Genomic DNA, 23,972 nt, shown 5'->3' with positions numbered 1-23,972 from the left:
AGGAAGGAAGGAAGGAAGGAAGGAAGGAAGGAAGGAAGGAAAAGAAAAAATGAAAGAAAGAAAAAGAGAGAGAGAGAAAGAAAGGAAGGAGTGAGGGAGGAAGGAAGGAAGGAAGGGAGCAAGGAAAGAAGGAAGAAGAGAGGCAGGAAAAAGAGCAGGAAAGGGGAGAGACAGAGACAGAGAGACAGACAAACACAGAGACAGACTTACCTGCAACCACCCAAAGCACATATATTCCAGGAAGTGTTTAACTGAATTCCATTAAACAACTGAATTTAATCCTTTTTTCCCTTTGAGGAATAAGGGATGCTTGCCTACTTAGATGATGAATGCAGGCATGCCCTAGAGTGGGAGGTGTATATGGTCTGTATCTGTGGCATTTTATTTATTTATTTACTTTGCTTTGTTTTGTTTTTGCTTTTTGGAGGAGGTAAGGCTGAGCAATTGGGGTTAAGTGACTTGCCCAAGGTCACGTGGTTAGTAAGTGTTAATTGTCTGAGGGAAGATTTGAACTCAGGTCCTCCTGACTCCAAGGCTGGTGCTCTACTCACTGCACCACCTAGCCACCCCAGTAGCATTTTATTTTCTGCAGGAACAGTGACTTGACCAAGGTCTCTCAGAGAGTTAGTGAGGAAGCTGGGACTAGAACCCCAATTTTCCGTTTCCCTGTCCAGTATTCATTTTAATATGCCATCCTCCTTCTTACCTACCTCCCCCAGACTAGTTAGGGCTAGATGTTACCAAATGCATTGGAGGCATTTGCAAAAGCCTTACAGAACTTGATTTAAATGAGAAAGAAATAAAAGGGCAAGCTGTCAGTGCTTTCTAAATTATGTGCATAATATAACCTCCCGGTCCCTCACCCCCCAACCTGGCCAGGCCTCCAAACTGAAGAAAAAAAAATTGGGAGGAAGAAGAGCCTTACCAGATGAAGTCTCTGCAGTGAGAACAGTAGGTGGGCTGCCGAAGGTAGGTGGCCATGAACTTGTGGCCATTAACTTGATGGACCCTGCGGCGCACAGCTCCCTGCCGCTTCCTTGGCCGCATCCGCTCCCTGAACACTCGCTCTTCATTGTCTTTGGGTGCTGCAAAGGGATGAAAAAAGAGGAAAAGCAAAGACAAGGTGAATGAGACGATATACTTTGCTTCTCCATAAGATTCTATTCCATCCCTGGGTGATTGACACTAAGCCTGCAGGGAGCAGATTGGAAAGAGTCCTTTATTTGTGGTACAGAAGCCAAAAGCATTCAAACTGCCCTCATGTTACATTCGCCCATGAGCTCCTGGGGTGAAGACTCAAGCCCTTGTATATTATAGGCTACCAGACTTCCTCAGATTTCAACCCAACCCCCAAAAGTTAGAAGCTTGAATTCATTACAGATCTGGCCTCTCTTTTCTTTCTCATTGGACCCACGTATTTCTGCCACCCTTAAAATACCTTCAAAAGGAAATTCAGTAGATCTCTAGTATTCTTCAAAAGTATGACCTGAGAAGGAAAGTGACCCACTGAAAATGGACTGTCCCTTTGGTCCCTAGAACCCACCATCTTGGGCTGCAAGACCCCCACTATAGGAGGAAAAATAATCTTTCCCCAACTTCTCAAGATGTCTGCTTTTCCTCCATCCCTCCCCCATCCCATCCCGTCTCATCTCTTATCTTTCCACATTACTCTATGGAGAGATGAAACCCCAAGACCTTTGTGGAAGCATAATTACAGGGACCAAGAGGGAGACTGTGCTCATCACAACGGCTGGGATACCATTTGGAGGGCCAGCGCCACCCCATGACAAATCCCTGAACATCTCAGAGTAAGTGCCAAAGACTGGTTTCCTTCTGGAAAAGCAGCCCCAGACAGGCAATAAGCATCCCAATGCAGCCATCTGTGCAACGCAGAGCAGGAGGTATGGTTGGCTTTCATTTTCTGAACTCTGTGTCAGCTTGTTTGCATCTAGACTGCTGACTGCTTGGGAGGGAGAGAGCAGTCACCAGCCACTGGTATGGGGTGATGAAACAGGCAATGGCAGCCCTCACCATTGCCCCTACATAGCCTCCCCCTTGCCTACTACCGTGGTGCCTGAAAAATCTTCCATGAGAGGCTCATTTTTTTGAATAAATGTTATATTTTCTAGTCTTCTCTCTTAAGATGCAAACCTTCCTGGGAAGAGGAACATATTCAGTGGGGGTGGGGGATAGAGGGACTTGTATTTATTTATTTATCAATTCCAAAACAGAACAGGGGAGAAGGGAAAGGAAAGGGAATAAAATGAAAGAAAAGAAGAGGTGAAGGGTGGGAAGAAGAAAAGAAAGGGAAACTGGCAAAGGCCCAAAAGATGAAGCAAATAGCCTGTGAAACAAGAAAAACTCCGACCCTCTGCTTTGGCACTCGTGTTGAAATTAAAACAACACATTGGCCAAATGCACCTGCTTCAAGTGGTCTCCACCCAGCAACTCTCCCAGGAGATGGAAATGCCCTCATGTTTCCAAAGGAAAGGTCACTTGTGTCACTGGGCGAGGCCTGGATTTCTGTGCTTAGGCCACCTTAAACTTACAGTATCTGCTCAGCTGCTCTGTCCACTGACTTAAGGAAAAAACAAAGACAGGCGGAACTCTCAGAGTGTTCACAAAGCTTTTTGGGACCCAATTTATGAGCTGTCTCAAACAAAGAGAGGGTAATCCCCTGCGTCAGGGGAAAGTTATCACAAAGGTTTGTTTATTGGACTTCGTCAACTTTCTCAAAAATCTCCTTGGAAATCATGAGCTTGGCTGGTCAGATAAATAACAGGGATACAGCTGCAGTTTATTATAAAGGCATAAAGCTAATGAGAGATATGCTTTGAAATAGCCAGCCAGGGAGGTCCATGATGGCTGACATCATCATGCAGAAAGCTGAGGGTCTTTGAACAGTGGTGGGAGTTGGGTATGTGGCTGGGGTCCCTCCTTCTGGGAAGGCTGATTGAGGCAGGTGGATTGCTCAAGTTCAAGAATCTGAGCTACAGCAAAACTAATACTAATCAGGGGGCTGTACTATATACAGAACTAATATGACAAGACTTGGGAGTGGAGAGCTACCAGATCTTCCAAGAGGAAAAATGCCTCAGGCCATAAATTGGAGCAGGTCAAAGCTTCTGTGCTAACTAATAGTGGGGCTGGAATCATGAGTTGGATATTATACTTCCAGTGGAGGGGGGTAGGCAAGGGAAGAAAGAAAGAAAGGAAGGAAGGAAGGAAGGAAGGAAGGAAGGAAGGAAGAAAGAAAGAAAGAAAGAAAGAAAGAAAGAAAGAAAGAAAGAAAGAAAGAAAGAAAGAAAGAAAGAAAGAAAGAAGGAAGGAAGAAAGAAAGAAAGAAAGAAACATGGTAAGAGGTAGTTGTTTCTACAAAGATATATGTACATGTGTAGGTATGCACAACATACTCCAGCCTGAATGATTTACCCCACACAATTGTTCCATACAAGTGGCAGCTCTGGGTACCTGTGGCAGACCACATGCCCAAGTCAGAATTCTAGGAACATTGACCACTTCATTCAATTAGTCTGTAGATTGCAAAATCTTGGCTATTTTCATGCCAATCAATAGCTCATAGCTTCTGTGCTCATGAGTCCTTGAAACAGACTGAAGCGAGTGATAGCATCAGCAGAATGCTTAGCAGTCAACCAGAAAGGATTTCACATTATATTTCTTGTTACATTTTTTTAAATCTTATCTTAATTTGTCTCCTTTCCTGAGCAGGCTAAGTCGATTTTACTCTGAACTAAGAAGCTAATGCTGACTCAGGGCTGGGCAGCACACAGCATCATAGACCGAGCCACAGAAGGACTTTAAAGATCATTTATTCCAACTCCTCCATCTTTCAAGAAAGGAAAGTGAGATACTGAGTGGCTATATGACTTTACATAGCCCACAAGAAAAATAAGGGGCAGAGCTGGGATTTAAACCCAATTTCTTCTGGCTTTTTCCATCTTGCCACATTGCCCCATGCCCAGTTCGATTCCTCTGGGCATATCCCTTGGGGACCCATTCAGGAATTAAAGTGGCACCTTTTTGGAAGTTTCAGTGGGCCACTTTGCTCTACCCTATCAAGCAATATTCCTCAAAATGCCCCTCCTGCAATGGCAACTTGGGTTTTTATTATTAACCTTTATATAGATATTTAAAGTATACAAAGTGATTTATATAATTTATCTCTTTGAGCTTCACAAGAACCTTATGAGTTATTATTCCAATTTTAAAATAAGGAAACTGAGGCCAAGGTTAAGTGACTTGCCTGTGGTCATGAAGCTAACAAATGTCAGAGATAGAATTTGATTTCAGATCTCCTTGACTCCAAAGCCCCTATATTAAAAACTATTAGGGGTGGCCAGGTAGCACAGTGAGTAAGAGCACTGGCTCCAGTGTTGAGAAGACCTGGAGATCGAATCCTGGGCTCAGACACTTAGCACCCACCCAGAAACACCTGGCCGTGTAACCTTGAGCAAGTTACTTAACCCCAATTGCTTAGGGGCAGCCAGGTGGCTCAGAGAGTAAGAGCACCGGCTCCAGTGTCGGGATGACCTGGATCAAATCCGGGCTCAGATACTCAGCACCACACCCAGAAATAACTGGCCGTGTAACCTTGAGCAAGTTACTTAACCCCGATTGCTTTAAAAAAAAAAAAAACTATTACCCAGGATCATAAGACTGCAGATTGAGAGCTGGAAAATCCCTTGGGGGTCATCACTCCCAATCCCCTCATTTTACAAATGAGGAAACTGAGACACAAAGTATCTGTTCTGATAGTGTTTTTCTTGGAGTCAGGTGGGCTATCTACCTTTCTCCTTCCTGCCTCTGGAATACTTTTTTGAGGAAGATGAATGAATGAATGAACATTTATATTAAGTGCTTCTAAGTGCAAAGAATTATGGGAAGCATTGGAGACAGAAATAAAAAAGGAAGACAGTCCCTGATTTCAAGTCACTAACATTCTATTTGGGGTCAAGGGTAGAGGGAAAACATACAGGAGATTTCAGTTAAATGGAAAACAAACAAACAAACAGCGGTCCTTAGCGTAGAACAGCAAAAGAGAGGGTAAGCCATCTTCGTTAATGTCATTTCCATTGATGAAACCATATTCATTTCTTATGCTGAACCACTTGACAATGCCAAGGACATGGAGTATTAGAACTTCCTTTCCAGGTCTTTTTAGTAGCCAAGTAGGTAATGCTGAAAAGGTTGCTTTGTATTTTAAGGGAAGGGGAAATGTGATTAAAAAGAGACTTTGCAAATTTGTATTTTTAAGTAAAGTTTAGTTGTACATTTTTTAGAATTGGTTTTAGTTTCTTTAGTTTTATTGAATAAAAATAATGTCCTATATGACTTAATGTTCAATAGATGTTCACCTTTAAAAAAATAACAAATATAATTCCCTGGGTAACTACTCCAAGGAAATGTATTACACTAGAGCTTGCATTTTTGTTTCTATGTCTTATAACCTACCGTCAATTAAATAGCAAGTTCCTATTTAATGCTTGGACAACTAGCTAGATAGCACCATAGTGCATATAGTACTGGACTTGAAGTCAGGAAGACCTCTTCCTGATTTCAAAATCCAGCCTCAGACACTTACACTTACTAGCTGTATGACCCTGAGTAAGTCACTTAACCCGGTTTGCCTCAGTTTCCTCATCTGTAAAACTATCTGAAGAAGGAAATGACAAACTGTTCCAGTATCTTTGCCAAGAAAACCGAAATGGGGTCACAAAGATTGAAACTGAACAATTTAAATGCCATTAAATGAAGCTGGTGAAAAATCATGTTGATTTCAATACTGCAAATTTATGTTACATAATCTCAACTGGACCCTCACTGCACCAAGGCAATCCTTTTATACCTCCCCAATCCACACACTGGCCCATTCTCCATAATGACATTCCCAAACCTTTTCTCCCTTCTTAAGTGTCCCATAGCACCCCCTCTTTCAACACTCTCAGTTGACCACTTTGACTCATACTTCACTAAAAAAAAAAAAAAATGAAGCTATTACCCAGTGACATTGGCCTGCTTGCTGTTCCTTACCCAAGAGACTCCATCTTCTGACTGTCCATTTTCACCAACTGTCCCCATGCCTGGAATTCTTTCCTCCAATCCCTACCTCCTGGCTCCTCTAGATTCCTTCAAATCCCAGCTAAAGTCCTACCTTCTACAAGACCCTGTGTACCCCTTTAATGTTAGTGCTGTCCCTCTGTTTATTATCTCCAATTTATCTTGTACACGTCTTGTTTGTACACAGTTGTTTACATGTTGTTTCCTCCATTAATTAGACTGTAAGTTCCTTGAGATAAGGGCCTGTCTTTTACCTTTCTTTGTATCTCTTGTGTTTGGTACAGTGCCTGGAACATAACAGGGACTTAATAAATCCTTTGTTGGCTGACTCAGAGAATTCAAGTGACTTAGTCACAAGACCAACAAGAGGTATTTCTGAGACTGGACTCCAGGTCTCCTAGTTGTTAGTTTAATGCTCTTTCCATTTCTCTATTCAGATCTGAGTTAACTCCAACCCAAGACAATGGTATCCCAATGGACTTGGCTTAAGAAAGCAGAAGCCCAGGGCAAGTGTATTGTTCAGGAACCTACAAAGTTTCCCAGCTGACCACAATATGCACAGAATGGAAAAAGCACTGGGTTCAAAGTCAAGAAGACCCGATTTTGGATCCTGGTTCTAGGACTATGGATAAGTCACTAAGGTTCTGTGGGCCTCAGTTTCCTCATCTGAAAAGGGCCACGGTGGGATTTGGGTTGACAAGGCTGATGGTCTCTAAGGTCCTTTCAGCACTAAGTCTATGCATTTATAGTATAAACTTTCCAGCCTGATACTGGAGAGTCTCCAAGTTAGATTGTTGTTGTTCAATTGTTTAAGTCATGTTCAATTCTTTATGATCCCATTTGGGTTTTTCTTGGCAAAGATACTGGAGTGGTTTGCCATTTCCTTCTCCAGCTCATTTTACAGATGAGGAAACTAAGGCAAACAGGCTTAAGTGACTTGCCCAGGGTCACACAGCTAGTAAGTGTCTGAGGCCGGATTTGAATTTAGGTCTTCCTGACTCCAGGCTGGGTGCTCTACCCACCACACCACCTAGCTGCCCAAACTAGGTATCAGTCCTTATTTTCCACTATTCTCCTATACCAACTCTCCAATCCAGTTTATCTGTTCACTGTTCCCTGCCCATACCATGAACTTTCCTGCCTCCTCTATTTTTCACCAACCCCAATCCCCCTGCTTTATAGCAGAAGTCACTCTTGTCCTTCAGAAAATGCTCAGTTGCTATTTGCAGAGCATGTTCTGGTATTGGGTGTGGGAGGAGGGGGGTAGGAACCTTTACATATTCAATTACCATATTTAAGACTAGCCATCAACAACAACCCTACTTGGACCATAGTCCTCTAGTTTATTTGCATGGGAACCCAAAAGGATCATTTTCCCCAGAACTGTGGAGACAGCTGACTTAGTTCTCCATTTCACTGGACTTCAGGGATTTTAGTCTCTGATCTGTTTCATAGGTGAAAAATGCCAAGATCAAGTGAGGAAGCAGGGAAAAGGAGGAGATAGAGAAATATCCTGAAAACAAAAATCAAACAGTGGTATCCTTTATCCCCAGAAGAAAATAAGCTTGCAATATTTTCTAGTTAAATGACTGTTGCCTGACAATAAATTTTCAGCATTAAGTAAATATTTATGTAATCCCAAAGAACATGTTCTTCATGCTGAACTCACACAATACATTAAAGACATTTTCTACTCAAAACAGGAAAAGGGAAACAGCAATTAATTCCTCACAAAGAGATTATTCTATGCTATCTATATCTTCCCAGAGCTTCAAACAATGTCGATCAGGAGTGTCTGAACAGAGATCCTCCCAACTGTCTGCATGTTGCATTTCCTTTGTAATCTAAGGGCAAAGGAGCCGGTGGCACTTCAAGATTTGTGTCTCAAATCTTAACAGAATAAACTTTTTGTTCTTTCTCTGCTTTGCTTTCTGAATGATTTTTCCCATGATCATAGTAATGCCTATCCATTGCTCAGAGATTTCAAACAAAGCATCATTTGGAAATGGGTCCCACAGAAAGATTGTCATCATAGGTATTGATCCAGTGGTGACAAAAGTAGTGAATTTATGTTTTATTGGATGAAATTAAAATACACAGGCCTAATTTACATCTATGTCAGATACCCTTACACAGGCAATAGGACAGTAGCAAAGTGAGCTCTCCTTTGGGAGAGCTTTCTCTGACTAGCCCCTCATCTCCTACACTATATTTCTCTGCCCTTATCTAGGTGGCTAGAAAGTTTCCCAAAATACCACAGTTTAGCAACAAATTTTTTTCTGCAATAACCACTTTGGATTTGAGGGTTCACCTCAAACATTTTGAGGTTGACAACACCCCATACTGATGGGAAGCCAAGTGAAACATTTTTTCCATTATTACCAAGATAGCTGACTTAGTTCTCCATTTCAATGGACTTCAGGAACTTTACTCTCTGATCTATTTTATGAGTGAAAAATGCAAAGACCAAGTGCGGAAACAGTAGGAAAGTAGAGATGATTTGGCACTGGTTATCTCTTGTGCCTAGAATTTACTCACTCCTCAACACTATCTCTTAGAATCCATGATTTACTTCAAGGCTTAAGTTCAAATACCATCTTCTAAATTGAAGGTTCTTAATCTGAAGTTCATGGCCCCCTGTTCATGTGAACTTGAATGGGGGAAAAATTATGTCTTTATTTCCATTAATCTTTCACTTAAATACAGTACTTCCTCAATTATGAACTAAAAACAAACAAAAACTCTATGCTAAGAAAGGGTACATAGGTATTTCCAGACTGCAAGGTAGTCCATGACCAAAAAGAAAAATTAGTAAGTCTTGTTCTTAATGAAACTTTTCCTTATCTCTCCCAAACCCCACCCTCTAGTGCCCATCCCCAAAATTTGCCAGGGGTAAAGTCCGATGCAGATAGGGGAAATTTCTTTTTAGGTTTTAAGGATCACATTTCAGGAAGAGGTGAGCTTTGGGAATGCCACAAACAGAATGAGCACTAAAAATTGTAAGGAACATTTTTTTTGAGGAGCTGAACTAAGGAAATGAAAAGAAAAAAACCAATGATGAGAGGAAGGGGAATGAAGGCATGTGATTTAACCCCTAAAGCCAAGTTTGGTTCTTTGCTGACTAAGATAACTGACTATATGACTTTTTTTTTTTTTTTTTTTTTTTTTTTTGCTATATGACTTTGTGAAAGGAAACAGATTTACTCTGGGAGACACATTTTGTCTTGATTAATATTTGCAAGCAGCACAGGATAGCCCCTCTCTCTTTTTCCATCCTCCTTGTGCAGAAAGCTCCTGAACCATACTTCTGGTTCCACAAAATTAGGAGAATACATTTTCCTTTTCTAGGGGAGTCTTGTACTATGACTTCATATGCCTTTCATTTTCTCGACTCTTGGTAAAGAGAGAATGAGACATATATCCTGAATGCAGTAGTCACATACAAACATGGTGTGGCAGAACTTCCATCTTCATTCATTACCTTCTTGGATCAAGAATCTTAATGCTATTCCTTCCCTACTGCAGGGAATTCTGATGTCACTTTGAAACTGCATCTATTGAAGCAGAGTGAGAATGCCAAAGGAAGAAAACCCTTCAATATGGGAATGTGGGAGGTGGGGAATGCTGTTGTCATTAACTTTTTAGCACAGAAGTGACTCAGCAAACCACTGGAGGGCAGTCCTGCCTGATGGTGACCAGGCTCCCAGGTGCTGAGCAGTGCCTAACATAAAGTCCCTGAATTGCTGGTTTTTACTTCTTTAAGGCTCCCCTTAGGATACTACAGTATTGGCAGCCTTTAAACATGACAACTGCCAAGTGGATGCCCCACAGGTTAACTGCTGCAAACAAAGAAAAAAAAATATCTCATGGAAGGATCAGTCACTGTGTAGGGAAGAAAAATCTTTCTCTAATATTTCTGCTAAGTGTCAGCTTCCCAAGCAAAACATTTGCTGAACTTTGGGTCATGCATTCATGCAACACAGTTATAGCTGAAACTGCAAAGAGGATTGCAGAGGGGGGACACACAAAAGTGCCCCCAATTCAGACTTCTTCAGGAAACAGTGCTTCAAGTCCTCAAACAAGCCCTTGGTGCTAATAAAGTCAAGATTAAATCCTTATGGGGTAACTATTATACCTTAGCCTTAGATAGTGGTACCTTTCCTACTGATAACAAAGGGGAAACTAGAACACCATCATTTGAAGGGATGTCTGTGGCCATTCAACACCTTGTACCTGAACAAAAATCTACCCTACAACATACTCAACAATTGGCCAGGCCACTTGAAGACTTCCAGTGAGGCAGGGAGGCACTTTGTCCCAAAGGCAGTCTGTTCCTCTTGGGGAGAATTGTCCTTTTGGGGAAGGTTTCCTTACATCAAGCCTAAACTTGCTTTTGGAATTACCACCCATTGATGCTTATTCTTCCTCTGGGGCCAAGCAGCATAGGTTTATTGTCTCTTCCTTTTATTATCTCTTCCATAGATGAGACTTGAAGATTGTTTTTAAGTTCTTCCCTAATTAAGAGAGTAAGGCATCAAGATAGCTTAATGCAATCCAAATCCAGTGCTCAGTTCTCTAGATGGTAGTTTAGGTGAGGACTCAGATCTTTGTGTAACTTTAAACTCAAAGACCTGAGCAATAAAGAAAATGGTCGGGATAGACCTACTTCTCTGAGATGAGAGAAAAGAATGTGTCTGTCTTTCTGTCTGTCTGTCTATCTGTCTCTGTCTATCTACAGTGCCTGGCACATAGTAGGGCTTAATAAATGTTTATTGACTGACATTTATACAATACTTTGAGAGTATCGAATCACTTACCCCATGAGATGAGAAAAAAAGATTATCTATCTATCCACCTACCTACCTACTTTTCAAAGCTCTCCATAATCTGGCCCCTTCCTAACTTTCTAGTCTTCTTATACTTTACTCCCTTCCACATAATCCTCAATGCCCATAGATTCTTTGCTGTTCCTCCCATACAACTCTCCATTTCCCAGCTGAGCCTTTTCACTGGCTATTTCCCATGCTTGGAATGCTCTGTCTTCTCATCTCTTCCTCCTGGCTCTTCTGGCTTCCTTTAAGTCTCAGCTAAAGTCTCACTTTCTGCAAGAAGACCCTCCTAGTCCCCCTTAATTTTAGTGTCTATCTCTCTGATATATATATCCTCTATATATCTTATTTGTATATAATTATTTACATATTATCTCCTCTATTATATAGACTGTGAGATCCTTGAGAGAAGAGAATATTCTTTTCCTTTTGGGGGAGGGAAAGGGGGTTATCAGCACTCAGTTCAATGCCTGGCAAATAGTAGGTGCAGAAAGAAAAAGGTTCCCTTAGTGGGAAGGGAGTACTGGATCTATCTGATATACATTCTCCACCAAAATCCCCAGAAGGAAAGATGACAAACTCTCATACAGTACCAAGTAAGTATAGCTATTCTCTCTCCTGACAAGTCCTTCCACAACTTAATGGATAATGATCATAAATCTGTATTTGGCAGGCCTGTAGCTAAAGCCTTTTCAAATTATGCTGGTTCTGTCAGAGCTTGTGCTCTGCTGTTATAACCTTCAAGAACCCATGGCCATTGCCATACCATGATGTTACATTGCTTTTAGGATTGTAAGGGAAAGATTGGATAAAATGGATAAAATCAGAATGATGACCCTGATGCACTACAGAAACCTAAAATATGTCAAGTGTCAGCATCATTAAAGAAATATTAAATAAAAAAAAAATCTTTCCAAAGATATACCATGTAGAGTAAGGATTATGAATTTTATTTCTATTTTGAAGCTCTGTGTGTTGTCAGATGACCTATGACACACTGATTTGGTAGTTCTGTGTGTTTAAATGGATTTGGTGCTAAGTTGGTTTTGCTAGAATAGAATTGGAGAAGCACTTGAAAGGTCTTAATGTCCTTGCTTGATTGCAATAGAAATTTCCCTATCCTATACTTCAGTGCTTTAGCTGAAGGCTTTGATTCCTGTGAAAGATCAGTCATTGATGCCTCAATGAGGTACAAATTTTTTTTTAAAAGAAGCCTTTATACTGAAGAGGAAGGGTGAACAGGGGTACTGGGTACCTGAGGTATTCAAGGAAAAGACCAAGGAGTGAACAGAAATAGACTAGATCAGGCTGGGAGGTTCGAGAGACATCATAGCCAGAGGCCATAGCTGATGCTGCTCTAAATTAAAGAAGTTAGCTCTTAAAATTGAACAAATACACAAAGGACCCCTATAAATTAGGCATTTTCTTCCAAAAGAAAATGGAATAGTGATGGTACACACCTAGAAAAACTAGCAAACCCTCTGGAAAACTCAGGTATTAGAAAGATTTATCTCCAATTATTTACTGTTTTTAGAAATATTTTGATGATTTTTCCTTTTTTAATTTACAATTTTCATCATATTTTGGTTTTCTCTCACCTACATTGTCCAAATTATCACTTCCTCCAAGCCATTGCTTATAAAAAATAGAAAAAGAAGAAAAGGTTAAGCAAAACTGATTCAAAAATCAAGTCCAACATTATATACAGAGTTGCACACCCATTGACTCTTCTACCTTTGCAAAGAGAGGGAGGGTAGATTCTTTGGAGTCAAGCTTGGTCATCATAATTTCACAGAATTTAGTTTTGTTTATTTTGTTATTGTTCTTTCTTTTCACATTGTTATAGTCATTGTATCTATTGTTTTCCTGGTACTGATTACTTCACTTTGTATCAGTTCATATCAATCTTCCCTAGTTTCTATGTATTCATCTTCAAAGAAGGTATAAAGGAAATATAAAGAAGTATACACTTCCTTAGAAGTTGTGACAAATGTTCATTCATCAAGGTGTGTGGAATTATGGGGGGAAGGGCTAGCCACCGATTGGTTTAAGGCTCAGACATGGCTCTGTCAGGCTTTAAAAAGCCAGCACACTAGCTTTACATTCAACTGAGACAAGAGGAACTCTATCAGATGAGAAAATAGAGTCTTCCCTCACAACTAAGAGTTGTCTTAGCTATCGAGGAAGGGAATAGAGAGGGAATGGTCTCCCTAGAAAGTGTCTCTTTGTTGACAATGGTATCTTATAGCCTTCTACCTAAACTGATTAAAATGTAACTGATAAATGCTCAACAGAATACATAAAAATACAATAGAATATACATAATGTTAATATGTTGTTTTACAAATTAAAATGCAACTGCAGAGATGCATATGTGGGTTTTAATGGCTCCATTCCTATTTAGTTTTGACATCACTGTATTATAGCAAGTCATTCAGGAAAAGAGGCTATGCCCAGGAGAGAGCCAGATGGGCTAAGGAGAGCCTAATGGAAGGACCTGTCCTACAGAAACATTACTTCTAAGAGAGGCAGGGTGAGAACACGTTAAGAAGGAAAAAGACATCTTGGCTCTGCAGCTGGAGATGTCCACTGACACCGACCGGTACATTCTCTCTACTAGTCTACTCCATGTGTTTGCCCATTTTTCCCACTAATTCTAGGGGGAAGAAAATAAGTATTTATATTACCTACTATGTGCCTGGCACTTTTTGCAAATATTGCCTCATTTGGTCCTCAGAACAACTTTGTGAGGTAGGTGACATTATTATCTCCACTATACAGTTGAAGAAACTGAGGCTACATTTAACTCTTTCCTTTCTAACTCCAGATCCGGCATTCTATCCATCGTACCACCAGCTGCCTCTATATGTATCTATGGGAAACTATGTCCCAGGTTAATAAAAGGAATATTTCATTCCTACTGTCCTTATTCTGACATGTCAGTAAAAGCCCTTGCTTCGAGCTAATTAGATGTTCTAGCTGACTACTGAAGGTAAATGCACTGGTGAGGGCTTGTAAGCTATAGTTTTAGGAATACAGATCCACAGAGTACCTTAAACCTTCAAGGGTAATCATCCCCTAGGGAACAGAGTACAGAGTAAGAACTACACATTATATCTGCCTTTTTCTCCTTGATAACTGATATTTACATCGGTTTTACACTCTAATATTATCTAAAATACATTGAATAACATTTCTATAGGCAGCTAAGTGGTAAAGTGGTAAAGCTCAGTCTGGAGTCAAGAAGTCCTGAGTTCAAATCTGACCTTAGATACTTACTAGCTGTGTGACCCTGGACAAATCACTTCAGTTTCTTCAGTTGTAAAATGGAGATTAGATGACTTACTTAATAGGGTTGTCGAGAATCAAATGAAATATTTGCAAAGCAGTTAGCATATAGCCTGGACACATAGTAGGCATTATTTACATGTTTATTTCCCTTCTGTTATCTTATAAGCTCTGCAATTCACATGCCAGTGTTAACCAAAATCATATCACAAATACATAAGACACTGTGTTGTAACTAGATTTGTTACAAGAGAAAAGAACAGGCATGTGGAAGTCTAAGTCAGGGTAAAGAGTTCACAATTCAAACAGAAGCTTGCATATTTATGAAAACGCACAAGCAAGAACTCTAGGTATTATTATACTTAGAAGAATGTGGAGACTCAGAAAGATTAAGTAAATCGCCAGGGTCACACTGCTAGAGTCAGAGGCCGGATTTGAACCCAAACCTATTGATAAATGCAACAGGTCTTCCTGACTCCATTAAATCCATCACTGCCCCATGATAGGAAAACGACATGAGAAACTATCAGCTCGATTGTCCTGTCCCTGAAATGAGAGAGAGAGGGAGAGGGAGAGGGGGAGGGGGAGGGGGAGATGGGAAAGGTGAGAGGGAGGGGGAGGAGGAGGGAGGAGGAAGAAGAGAGGGAGGGACAGGGGGAGGGGGAGAGGGGGGAAAGAAAATGCCAGCAGTTGGTAATATGAAAGGGCCAGCCTTGTTTTTGGAAAAGGCAGAGTTTGAGGGAGTTTTCTGGTTTGTGTTAGAAAGTCAGACCCTCTGGCCAGGCCAAAGAATATTTAGCACCTCTCACCATCATGCCACCACAGCCACCACCACAAATACAACCTCACAGCAGCACACAATGCCAGACTGCTTTAACCAAATTACAGAGAGAAGTTCAAGGTCCAGGAACCCAACTAATTTGCCAAGCTGACTCCAGTAATTTGATATACTGAAAAGAATGGGGTAAGGAAACACATGGTGTGTTGCTGGGGACTGGGCCAGTCACCAACTCGGCAGCAAATGCTTGGAACAAGATCTTCCTGCTTGCTTTTGGAGCCAAAAAGAAGGTAGAAGTTTCAGATGAAACCATCCCCTCCCCCTCAAACCTGCTCCAAGGCAGCGTCAGCACCTTAGTCTCAGCCAGGCAATCCTCAACCTCAGAAAAATAAGAAAGAGCCTGTTCCCTTCTCCCCATCCACCAGCACCCTGCCTCTGCCCCAGGCTAGAAAGCCAAGTCAAGGAGTCTGATTTCTCTGATCACCAATATTTTCTGTTTCACCGCAGAACAAGGGCCTCATGTCAGCCTCTGAACCTATTTCCAGAATGTGGGAGTAAAGGTACTTTGGGGACGACCATCAAATCTTCTCCCTTTGGTTCCTTTAGACCATTTGCCAGTAAATAATATAGCATATGGAGCATTTATTAAATTTCAGGAAAAAAAAGTCTGTAAAGATCTGCTCATAAAGGCATTCTTTTTTGTTATTCAATCATGTCTTATTCCTTGTGACTCCACATGAGGTTTTCTTGGCAAAGATACTGAAGTGGTTTGCCATTTTCTTCCCCAGCTCACTTTATAGATAGGAAACTGAGGCAAACTGGATTAAATAACTTATCCAGGGTCACATGGCCAGTGAGGATCTGAGGCCAGATTTGAACTTGGGAAGATGAGTCTTTCTGACTCTAGGCCCAGAACTCTGTCCACTTTGCCAACTAGATATCCAAAGATGTTCTTGATTTCATTCCAATACTGCCTTGAAATATGGCAGGCAGCTCAGTCTGGATGGGGGCTGGGGGTGGCGGACAGAGAATGAAGAGTCTTTCCTGGGCTCTCTTTCTGCTACTGGAGGAGAGATTGGGAATTCTGAGAGTTTTTGGTTCAGTATCGTTCCCCTTGCCCTACACCTTCTCATGTTTCTTACAATCTCCCTCATTTGTGTTCAAGAGCTCATCGTTGGCACCATTATTATGCACTTCCCATTCTCTTATGTTCTAGCTATTTGTGCCTTTATGTATCTACTAGACTATAAGCTTCTTCTTCTTCTTCTTCATCTTTGCTTTTGGAGGGGGGAAGGCAGGGCAATTGGGGTTAAGTGACTTGCCCAAGGTCACACAACTAGTGTTAAGTGACTGAAGTCAAATTTGAACTCAGGTCCTCCTGACTCCAAGGCTGGTACTCTATTCACTGTGCCACCTAGCTGCTCCTAGAATATAAGCTTCTTGACAGCAGTAACTTACCTTTGCTTCAATCCTTTTGCCTAGAATATAGTATATATGTAGGAGATGAGTCAATCAGTGAATGAGTGAATACTGAAATCCTTTAAAATGGCTGCTTGAAGTGAAACATCATTTCTTAAAGGGAAATATAACTGTCTACTGGTTGAGGCGAGGGGAGCAACTTGGATTGGGAATGGGATAAGTAAGATTTTGCTGATTGAGAAAAATTTGGAGGGATGGAAAAGCAAAGTCATTGTTGCCTCATTCAAATACATGAAGGTGAAATTGTTAAGGGTATTCCATTGAAGGGCAGCTAGGTGATGCAGCAGATACCACTAGCCCTGGAGTCAGAAGGACCTGAGTTCAAATATGATCTCACACCCTGTGTGACCTTCAGCAAGTCACTTAATCACAACTAACTCCAGGAAAAAAAAGTGCACCACTGGGCAAACAGGTGAAGCAAATAAAATGAGCCCCTAGCACACTGAAAAAAAAAATTCATCTCATTTGCAAAATGTGAGTGAAATACAAATGATGCGCATGCCAATAGACCCAAAAGATCTATGTTTTTTATTCTAACAACAGTTCATGTCCTAAAGGATATCACTTCCTACTGGGAGGATACATGTAAACAGCTAAGCATATATTCAAATTTAATTGAATTTCTCTCCCATATCATCTACCAGAGAGACAGGTACACAGTAGGTGCTTATACATGCTTGTTCACTGAGGCAATCTATCTTCACCTACCATGTGCAAGACATTGTGAAGCATACCATTAAGTATTCATTGAATGGATGACAGAAAAAAGCGGCATGTACAATCAGGTAAGATCCTTCTTACAACTTTCTGTTGGCACAAAAGCAAGTCATTATGCGTAAGTCTCCCTAATGGACAATAAGATTCAAATGCCTTCTTTCAATACAGAACTGCTGGTCTCTCTAAACAACACAGCAATTCACAGAGTACCCATCAGAGGAAAATACGACAATATATTTAAAACCTCCTAGTTTCCTTGCACTAGAGTCCTTTCATCTTCTTACCCTACACCCAGTTAACAGAGTTTGTCGTTTTCATAAAAGAATGCCATCTACACATTTCTCTACTGTCCCAGAAGTTTGTCACCAACAATCTTTAATTAATGTGCAACCTCCTATTTTCATCCTTACTTAGCTTCAACCTTCACGAGTCAATTTAATGAGTTTCTTGATTCATTGACCCACCCAGCAAAAGAAGAGAAAGAACCTGCCCTGTGTTACCACCACCATATTCAGGGTCTCATACTGCATTTCATCACCTATTTTTTAATTATTGTAAAAGAAAGGGTAGGTGGGACTGTGATATTAATAACAAATCCTTATCTCCTCAAGGGGATTATTTCTCTTACTGAACTTTCCTAACTGGCATCTAAGCTACAGCTGTGGAAACGGGTAGAACATGCAGAGATGGTAGAAAGAAGTACTAATTGCTGCATATGAGTCCTACTCTGTAGAACAGGAATTCTCAACTTGGGGTCCACAGATAGATTTGGGGGCATTTGTGAACTTGAATGGGGAAAAATTACATCTTTATTTCCACTAATCTCTAATTGAAATGTAGCATTTCCTTCAAATAAGAATTTAAAAAATAAGTGACGATGAGAAAGTTTCACCGGACTGCTCAAGGAGTCCATGACTCAGAAAACCTTCAGAACTCTTCCTGCAGAAGTCTGTGGTCCCTCTAAGGGGACCAGACACAAAGCAAAGCAAGTACTGAACCATAACAGAATCAAATTCCTTATGCAGAGGGGAAAAAAGACTAGAATGAGCCACCACAGGAAAGTGAGGTTTATCAGTTTATCTCCCTAGAGGAGGCTGGACTGAGTATCATCTTAAAGGAAGTAACAGACCAGGAGCTGCAGAGAGGAGGAAGAAGGGCAGTAGGTACCCAACGTTAACCCTATTAGTTCCTGCCTTGGTCAGCCCATGTTACCCTTCAGGCTGTCACTGACTCTACCCAAACCTCTACAAATTCCCATCTGTAGGAACATGGTGAGAAAGCAAGTCAATACAACTCAACCAGCTAGTAAGAACCACGCAGGCCAAGTGCTGAAGATACACACATAAAAGGAAAAGTAGTCTCTAACAGTGCTGGCCCAGAGAGCTTGCATTCTGTACACTGAGAAGGAAACATAAAGTCAGATTTTCAAGAGAGAAGCTAACAGCTGGAGGGGACCAAGAAAGGCCTCATAGGGAAGGGAGCTTGAGAGGCAGCAGCTTCTCCCTCCTCTAAAAGGGTCCCTCAAGGAGCTCCCAAAGCTCATGCAAACCCTCCCTTCCTTCCCAGGCACAGCCTTTGTCCAGACTAGGTCTCTGCTCCTAATGCATTAGGGGGTAAGGTGACAGATACTTCATTTCCCCATATGTTACCACTAAACTGCAGGGACAGAGAGGGTCATGGACAGTGAACATGGAGGCCCCCAAGTCAGAGGATCTGTGATTTAGCAGACATCTCTTGTCTATGTCTCTTCATCAATGGAAGTGGAAAGGTTTATGGGATAGGGTAATTATGGGACCCATTATGTAGAACTGTGGCTTTTTCATTTTTTGTCTATAATAAGATGGCAGGGGAGGTAGCACAGTGCCAGGAATACAGTAAGTGCTTAATAAATGTTTATTTCTTTCCCCATATTCCCCTATTATAAAAAAGCTCTTCTTCCATTTCCTGATATTTTACCATTAGACACTTTCTTCTCTGAATTATTCCCAAAGGACAAGAGATGGGATGGCCTTTCCATCACAGGATACTGGAGTGAGGCTATCATTTGAATAATGCTCTTAAGCAGTAGAAGATAAGAAAGAAGCTCTAGAGAAAGTCTATCTCAGCTGACCTGGGCCATTAAGCCTCCCTAGCCTGCCAAGTGAACAATTAGACTTGTGCTCCCCCCACTCCCAGCAGGCACCCCACAAAGTTAAGCCATTTATTGGTTCTCACAGTGGAGTCAACCGAGCTTCTAGATAAAAAAAAAAAAAAGGCTGGGTTTTCTTTCTCTCCCTTTCAGAGCCATGAGGGCCTATTTTTTATTCACTGCAAGAAAGCTTTGGGAGGGATCTGCTGTGTTATGCAAAAAAGTGACAGAGTTATGGGCCAAGGGATTTAAATACAGCGTGCTTTTATTTATAAGCAGCAGGCAGAGGACTGAAATTCCCTAGCAGAGGGCAGGGAAGATAACAGCCTGGGTTTGGGGAGAGTATTTGCCTCCCTGAAAATTCACCCACACAGACTGCAGCATTGGGTTCAAGTACAGAGCAATGACCTCAGGTGTGTCCACCAGGCAGGTGAAAAGGGTGGGTCACTCAGCTGAGGAACACCAGATAAGGTAGAGGGAGGGTCAATGGGCACTCATCACCATTCAGGTCTCCACCTCCAGCAGACTGGGGCATTGATAAAGAGGGGAAAAGCAAAAATGTCAGCAAATCTTTTCATTCCCTGATTATAGGTGTACCCACAAATAACACTGTGCTATCAAGAAGCAAAGGAAGAGGCTCAGGGGAACGCAGTGAGAGAAAAAGGGGGTTACCTAGGTGGGAGGAGGGAATCAGGACTTTCAGCTGGAGTAGCTGTGGAAGCTAGGTGGCCCAGTGGCCAGAGTCCTGGACCTAGAGTAAGGAAGGGCCTGAAATCAAATTTAGCCTCAGACATTTATCAGCTTTGTAACCCTGGGCAAGTAACTCAGCCTCAGTCTGCCTCATTCTCCTTGTCCGTAAAATGGGGATAATAATAGTACCTATGTCTGAGGGTGGTTGTCAGGATCAATGGAGATAATAATTGTAAAGCACTTAGCACAGTGCCTGGAACACAGTAAGCACTATGTAAATATTAGATAATAATTTATTAATTTTAATTAATTAAATTTAATTAATTAATTAATTTAATTAAATTAAAATTTTAAATTTTAATAATTTTTTTAAATTATCATCACAACAAATGAGATAATAATTGTAAAGGACTTACCACAGTGCCTGGCACATAGTAAGCGCTTTATAAATGTTAGATATTGTTATTATTATCACAACAAATGACATTTTTCTTTAAAAAGCACTTTGTTCAGTTCCTGACACATAGTAGGTACTATATGAATGCCTATTCCCTTCTCTTCTCTTGACCTAAAGTTATTCAACTCAGAAACCTGGTTTCTTCTATATAATGAGAGGGTTCAACTAAATGATCACATTGAGACTTTCTTGATATTAATAACAGCAATGGTGTCCCAAACACCTAAGCAATGGATATTGGAACCCAGGATTCTCAGGATTACTACTTAAAAAACTAAAAAGACACAGTTCCACATGATGGGTCCCATAATTACCCTGTCCCATAAACCTTTCCACTTTCATCAATGAAGAGGCATAGACAAGACATATCTGCTAAATCACAAATATTTGAACAAATATGGAAACCCAGCCTAATGGATTGGTCTCGCTTTGCCCTCCAAGTGCCCAAGGTAATCCTATTACAGTATGTTTTTACTAGATTTGTGTACCACAGCATAGTAAAAGAAGTTCAAGGAAAGAGAATCTCCCAGAGGAATGGAGCTGGGCCAAGAATAAACCCCAGTGTTCCTGACCTCGGAATCAAGTTCCTTTTCACTCTGCCATTCTCCCTCATGTAAAGGCACTATGACATCTTCATCAACCTCCCTCTGAACTAAAAAGTGAGAAACTGAAATTAAATAAACTGTCAGGGCCAGGAACTGAAATTCAGAGAGAAAAATACAACCTAAACCTTTTCCTAACAATCCCCTAAATAGCTTGCATCTTTAAATGTCACTGCAAAGACTGGTCAGATACCTTCTAATATCTATAACAAAGAGGGAAATGAGCAAATTTATTAATTAGGATCTTGTTTTTATTTCCTTTATGAAAAATAATCACTTATTTATTTTAAGTAAGGCATTTTGTCTTCATTAAAGTGATCTTTGCCAACAAGGAAATGAAAGTGTTTAAATTTCACACATTTTACATGGTAAAGACCCAGTCTTAATCCAGACCAAGTATAAACAAAGTATAGGGTTCCACAAGTGCCCAGAGAAGACTGTCATTCACAACAGAATTTTAAACTAGACCCAGAGTAAAGAGTGTGTTAATCCTTCTGTAAAATTACAGGTATCAGCTCTGTGTGTGTATGTGTGTGTGTGTGTATGTGTGTACACACACACAAAAATGAATACACACATATACACACACTGGAGGGATATCGAGGTGAAAAATAATGTAGTTTCTGCCCTCAATGGGTTTACAATCTAATAGAATGAATAAGGCATACATACATACATACTGCTACAAGATAAAAAAATTAGGGCAAAGTGCTATAATGGATAAAGTACTGGGCTTGAAGCCAAGAAGTCCAGAGTTCAAATCCTGCCTCAGGTACTTACTAGCTTCTTCTTCTCTGAAAATGAGGGAATTGGGACTTCTGGACTCTCTGGTCCCTTCCAACATGAAATCTATGACCCTATAAAATAAGGGATCCAGACAAAGGGTTCTAAGAAAACTTTAGGAGGAAGTTAGCCCTTTCAGTTGGAGGAATGTGGGGTTGGATGAAGGCCCAATCAGCCAGTCAATGAATATGCATTATTATCAAGGAATGTTTCATGGAGAAGATAGCACACAAGTCTGGTCTTGAAGAAAGAGATAAATGTCAATAAAGTTTTGGATGTGGTACACTCCAGAATGAGGGACACATGGTCCAAATAAGGGAAGCATCAGAGAATGGCTAATGGTTGAGCTTAGGGTAAACAAAGAGTATGTAAAGAAGAACAGAGGGGAATAAGTTTGGAAAGTTAATCTGGAGTCAAATTATGAAAGGCCTCATATGTCAAGCTAAGTGAGCTGGCTAAATGTGATCATAATGAAGATATTGCCGTGACTACATGAAGATCAGTTAAGAGGGTATTACAATTGTCTAGGAGATAAGTAATAAGAGACAGAACAAAAGTAGTGATAATGTGAATGAGACAGATGCAATTGATACAGTGGCAATATAATTAATAGGATCTAGAAACTGATTAAATGTGGGGAGTGAGGAAAAAGAAAGGATAACATATGAGTCAAAGATTTTTAAGCCTGTTTAAATGTGGGACCATCAAAAGAAAAAACTGGGAAATGGTACAGATGTGTGGGTGGCTATGGGAAGATGAATGTTGAGTTCAGTTTGGATATGTTGAGATATGGTTGGAGATGTCCACTTGGAAATATGAGATTGGAACTCAGGAGAAGATGGAGGCTTGGTAACTGTGTATTGGGGAGTTATTTGCATAGAGATGATAATTAAGACTGTGGGTACCAACAGAATTCTACCTTTAGAAAGAAAAGACAGCAGAACACAGAGTCTTGGAGGAAGCGCCCATTTAGGAAAAAGCAGGAGGAAAAATAAACAGCAGATAAGACTATGAAAGAGCCAATTAGACAGGAAGAGAACCAGAAAAGAGTGGTATCACGGAAACCAAAAAAGGGAAGAGTGTTCAGAAGAAGGGAAAGATCAACAATGTCTAATTCTGCAGAAAGTCCAAAGAGAATGAGGACCAAGAAAAGACTACTGAATCTGGCCAGTGTTGGACAAAGACCCCCAGGTTCATATAGAGACCTCATAATTCAGTATGAAACTGTGAACTAATCATCTAACCCCTCCTTCTGTCCAGGTAACCTATAGTATACTTCCGTGATAATATCTCTTCCATTTCCCTTCTTTCATCCTCATTCAATATTCTACTCTATGTTACCACCTCCCAAACATACATTCAGGCACCTGGATTTCCTAAATGAGGACATCTTCTTAATATTCAACGCCATTTCATTTCCCCTTTGACCTATTCTGTTCCTTTTAAATAAGGTATACCTTCCTAAAACCACACTCCAGGTATGAATTTCAATCAACCAAGTCTCCGGGAATTATAATGTTAAATTTGTCCTTAATCCGAGAACTGTAAACTTTCTTTTAAAAAATATTTTGAGGGGGCTCACTTTGAGAAGTGTTCTGTGATTTGATCAGATGAAACTCTGGGAAGCCGTTGTCCAGGGCCCCCTGGCTTTGAAACCCAGATGTTGATTTGGTATGGATGTAATGGTTGGACAATTTGGAAAACTGTCTACTTGATCTGTTTCTCTGTCTTGATAATTCTGTCTGTATATTCTGAAGTTCAGGGCGCTGACCTTTTTCCCCTGAACTAGGTAAATGATACATATTTGACTGATTAAAGTAAGCTTGTTAACCCACTTTGAGGTGCTTTCCTTTATCAAAGCAGATCCAAGAACCTGTATTGGCAGCCACCCTGGGGACCCTGGGGTGCTTACTGCTACAAAACGGCATCGTGAACAGGATCTGCAGAGTAAAAGGAAAGTATGGGGGCTGGGATAATTGTTTGTTTCCCAGTTGTGGTAGCTGCGATTCTGTGGAGCCATGGAGCAAGAGAGAAGAATGGCCTGCATGCAGACTTCGCTGAGCAGGAATGGTGAGCTGCCTGCATCGGGACCTGGGCAGAAGTCAGGAGCAGCTGCCGCCTACAGGAGGAGAAGGAACCCAGG

At 40.9% G+C, this 23,972-nt stretch overlaps 1 protein-coding gene across 1 annotated transcript in view; it reads right to left on the bottom strand.

The window, feature by feature from the left end:
* The window catches only part of PRKCE (protein kinase C epsilon), a 657,089-nt gene that overhangs the window by 265,774 nt on the left and 367,343 nt on the right, over positions 1 to 23,972 (bottom strand). The window contains exon 3 of the mRNA XM_069071624.1: positions 926 to 1,085. Coding sequence (XP_068927725.1) covers positions 926 to 1,085 — 160 coding nt within the window. The remainder of the gene's footprint in view (positions 1 to 925; positions 1,086 to 23,972) is intronic.

The sequence above is a fragment of the Petaurus breviceps genome, unplaced genomic scaffold, assembly GCF_028583685.1.
Source record: "Petaurus breviceps papuanus isolate PSGF00001 unplaced genomic scaffold, PetGlider_PUasm1.0 90842, whole genome shotgun sequence".
In the NCBI taxonomy this organism is placed as follows: Eukaryota; Metazoa; Chordata; class Mammalia; order Diprotodontia; family Petauridae; genus Petaurus; species Petaurus breviceps.
Note: the sequence above shows the minus strand (reverse complement) of the source record. Positions and strands in the feature narration are given on the sequence as shown.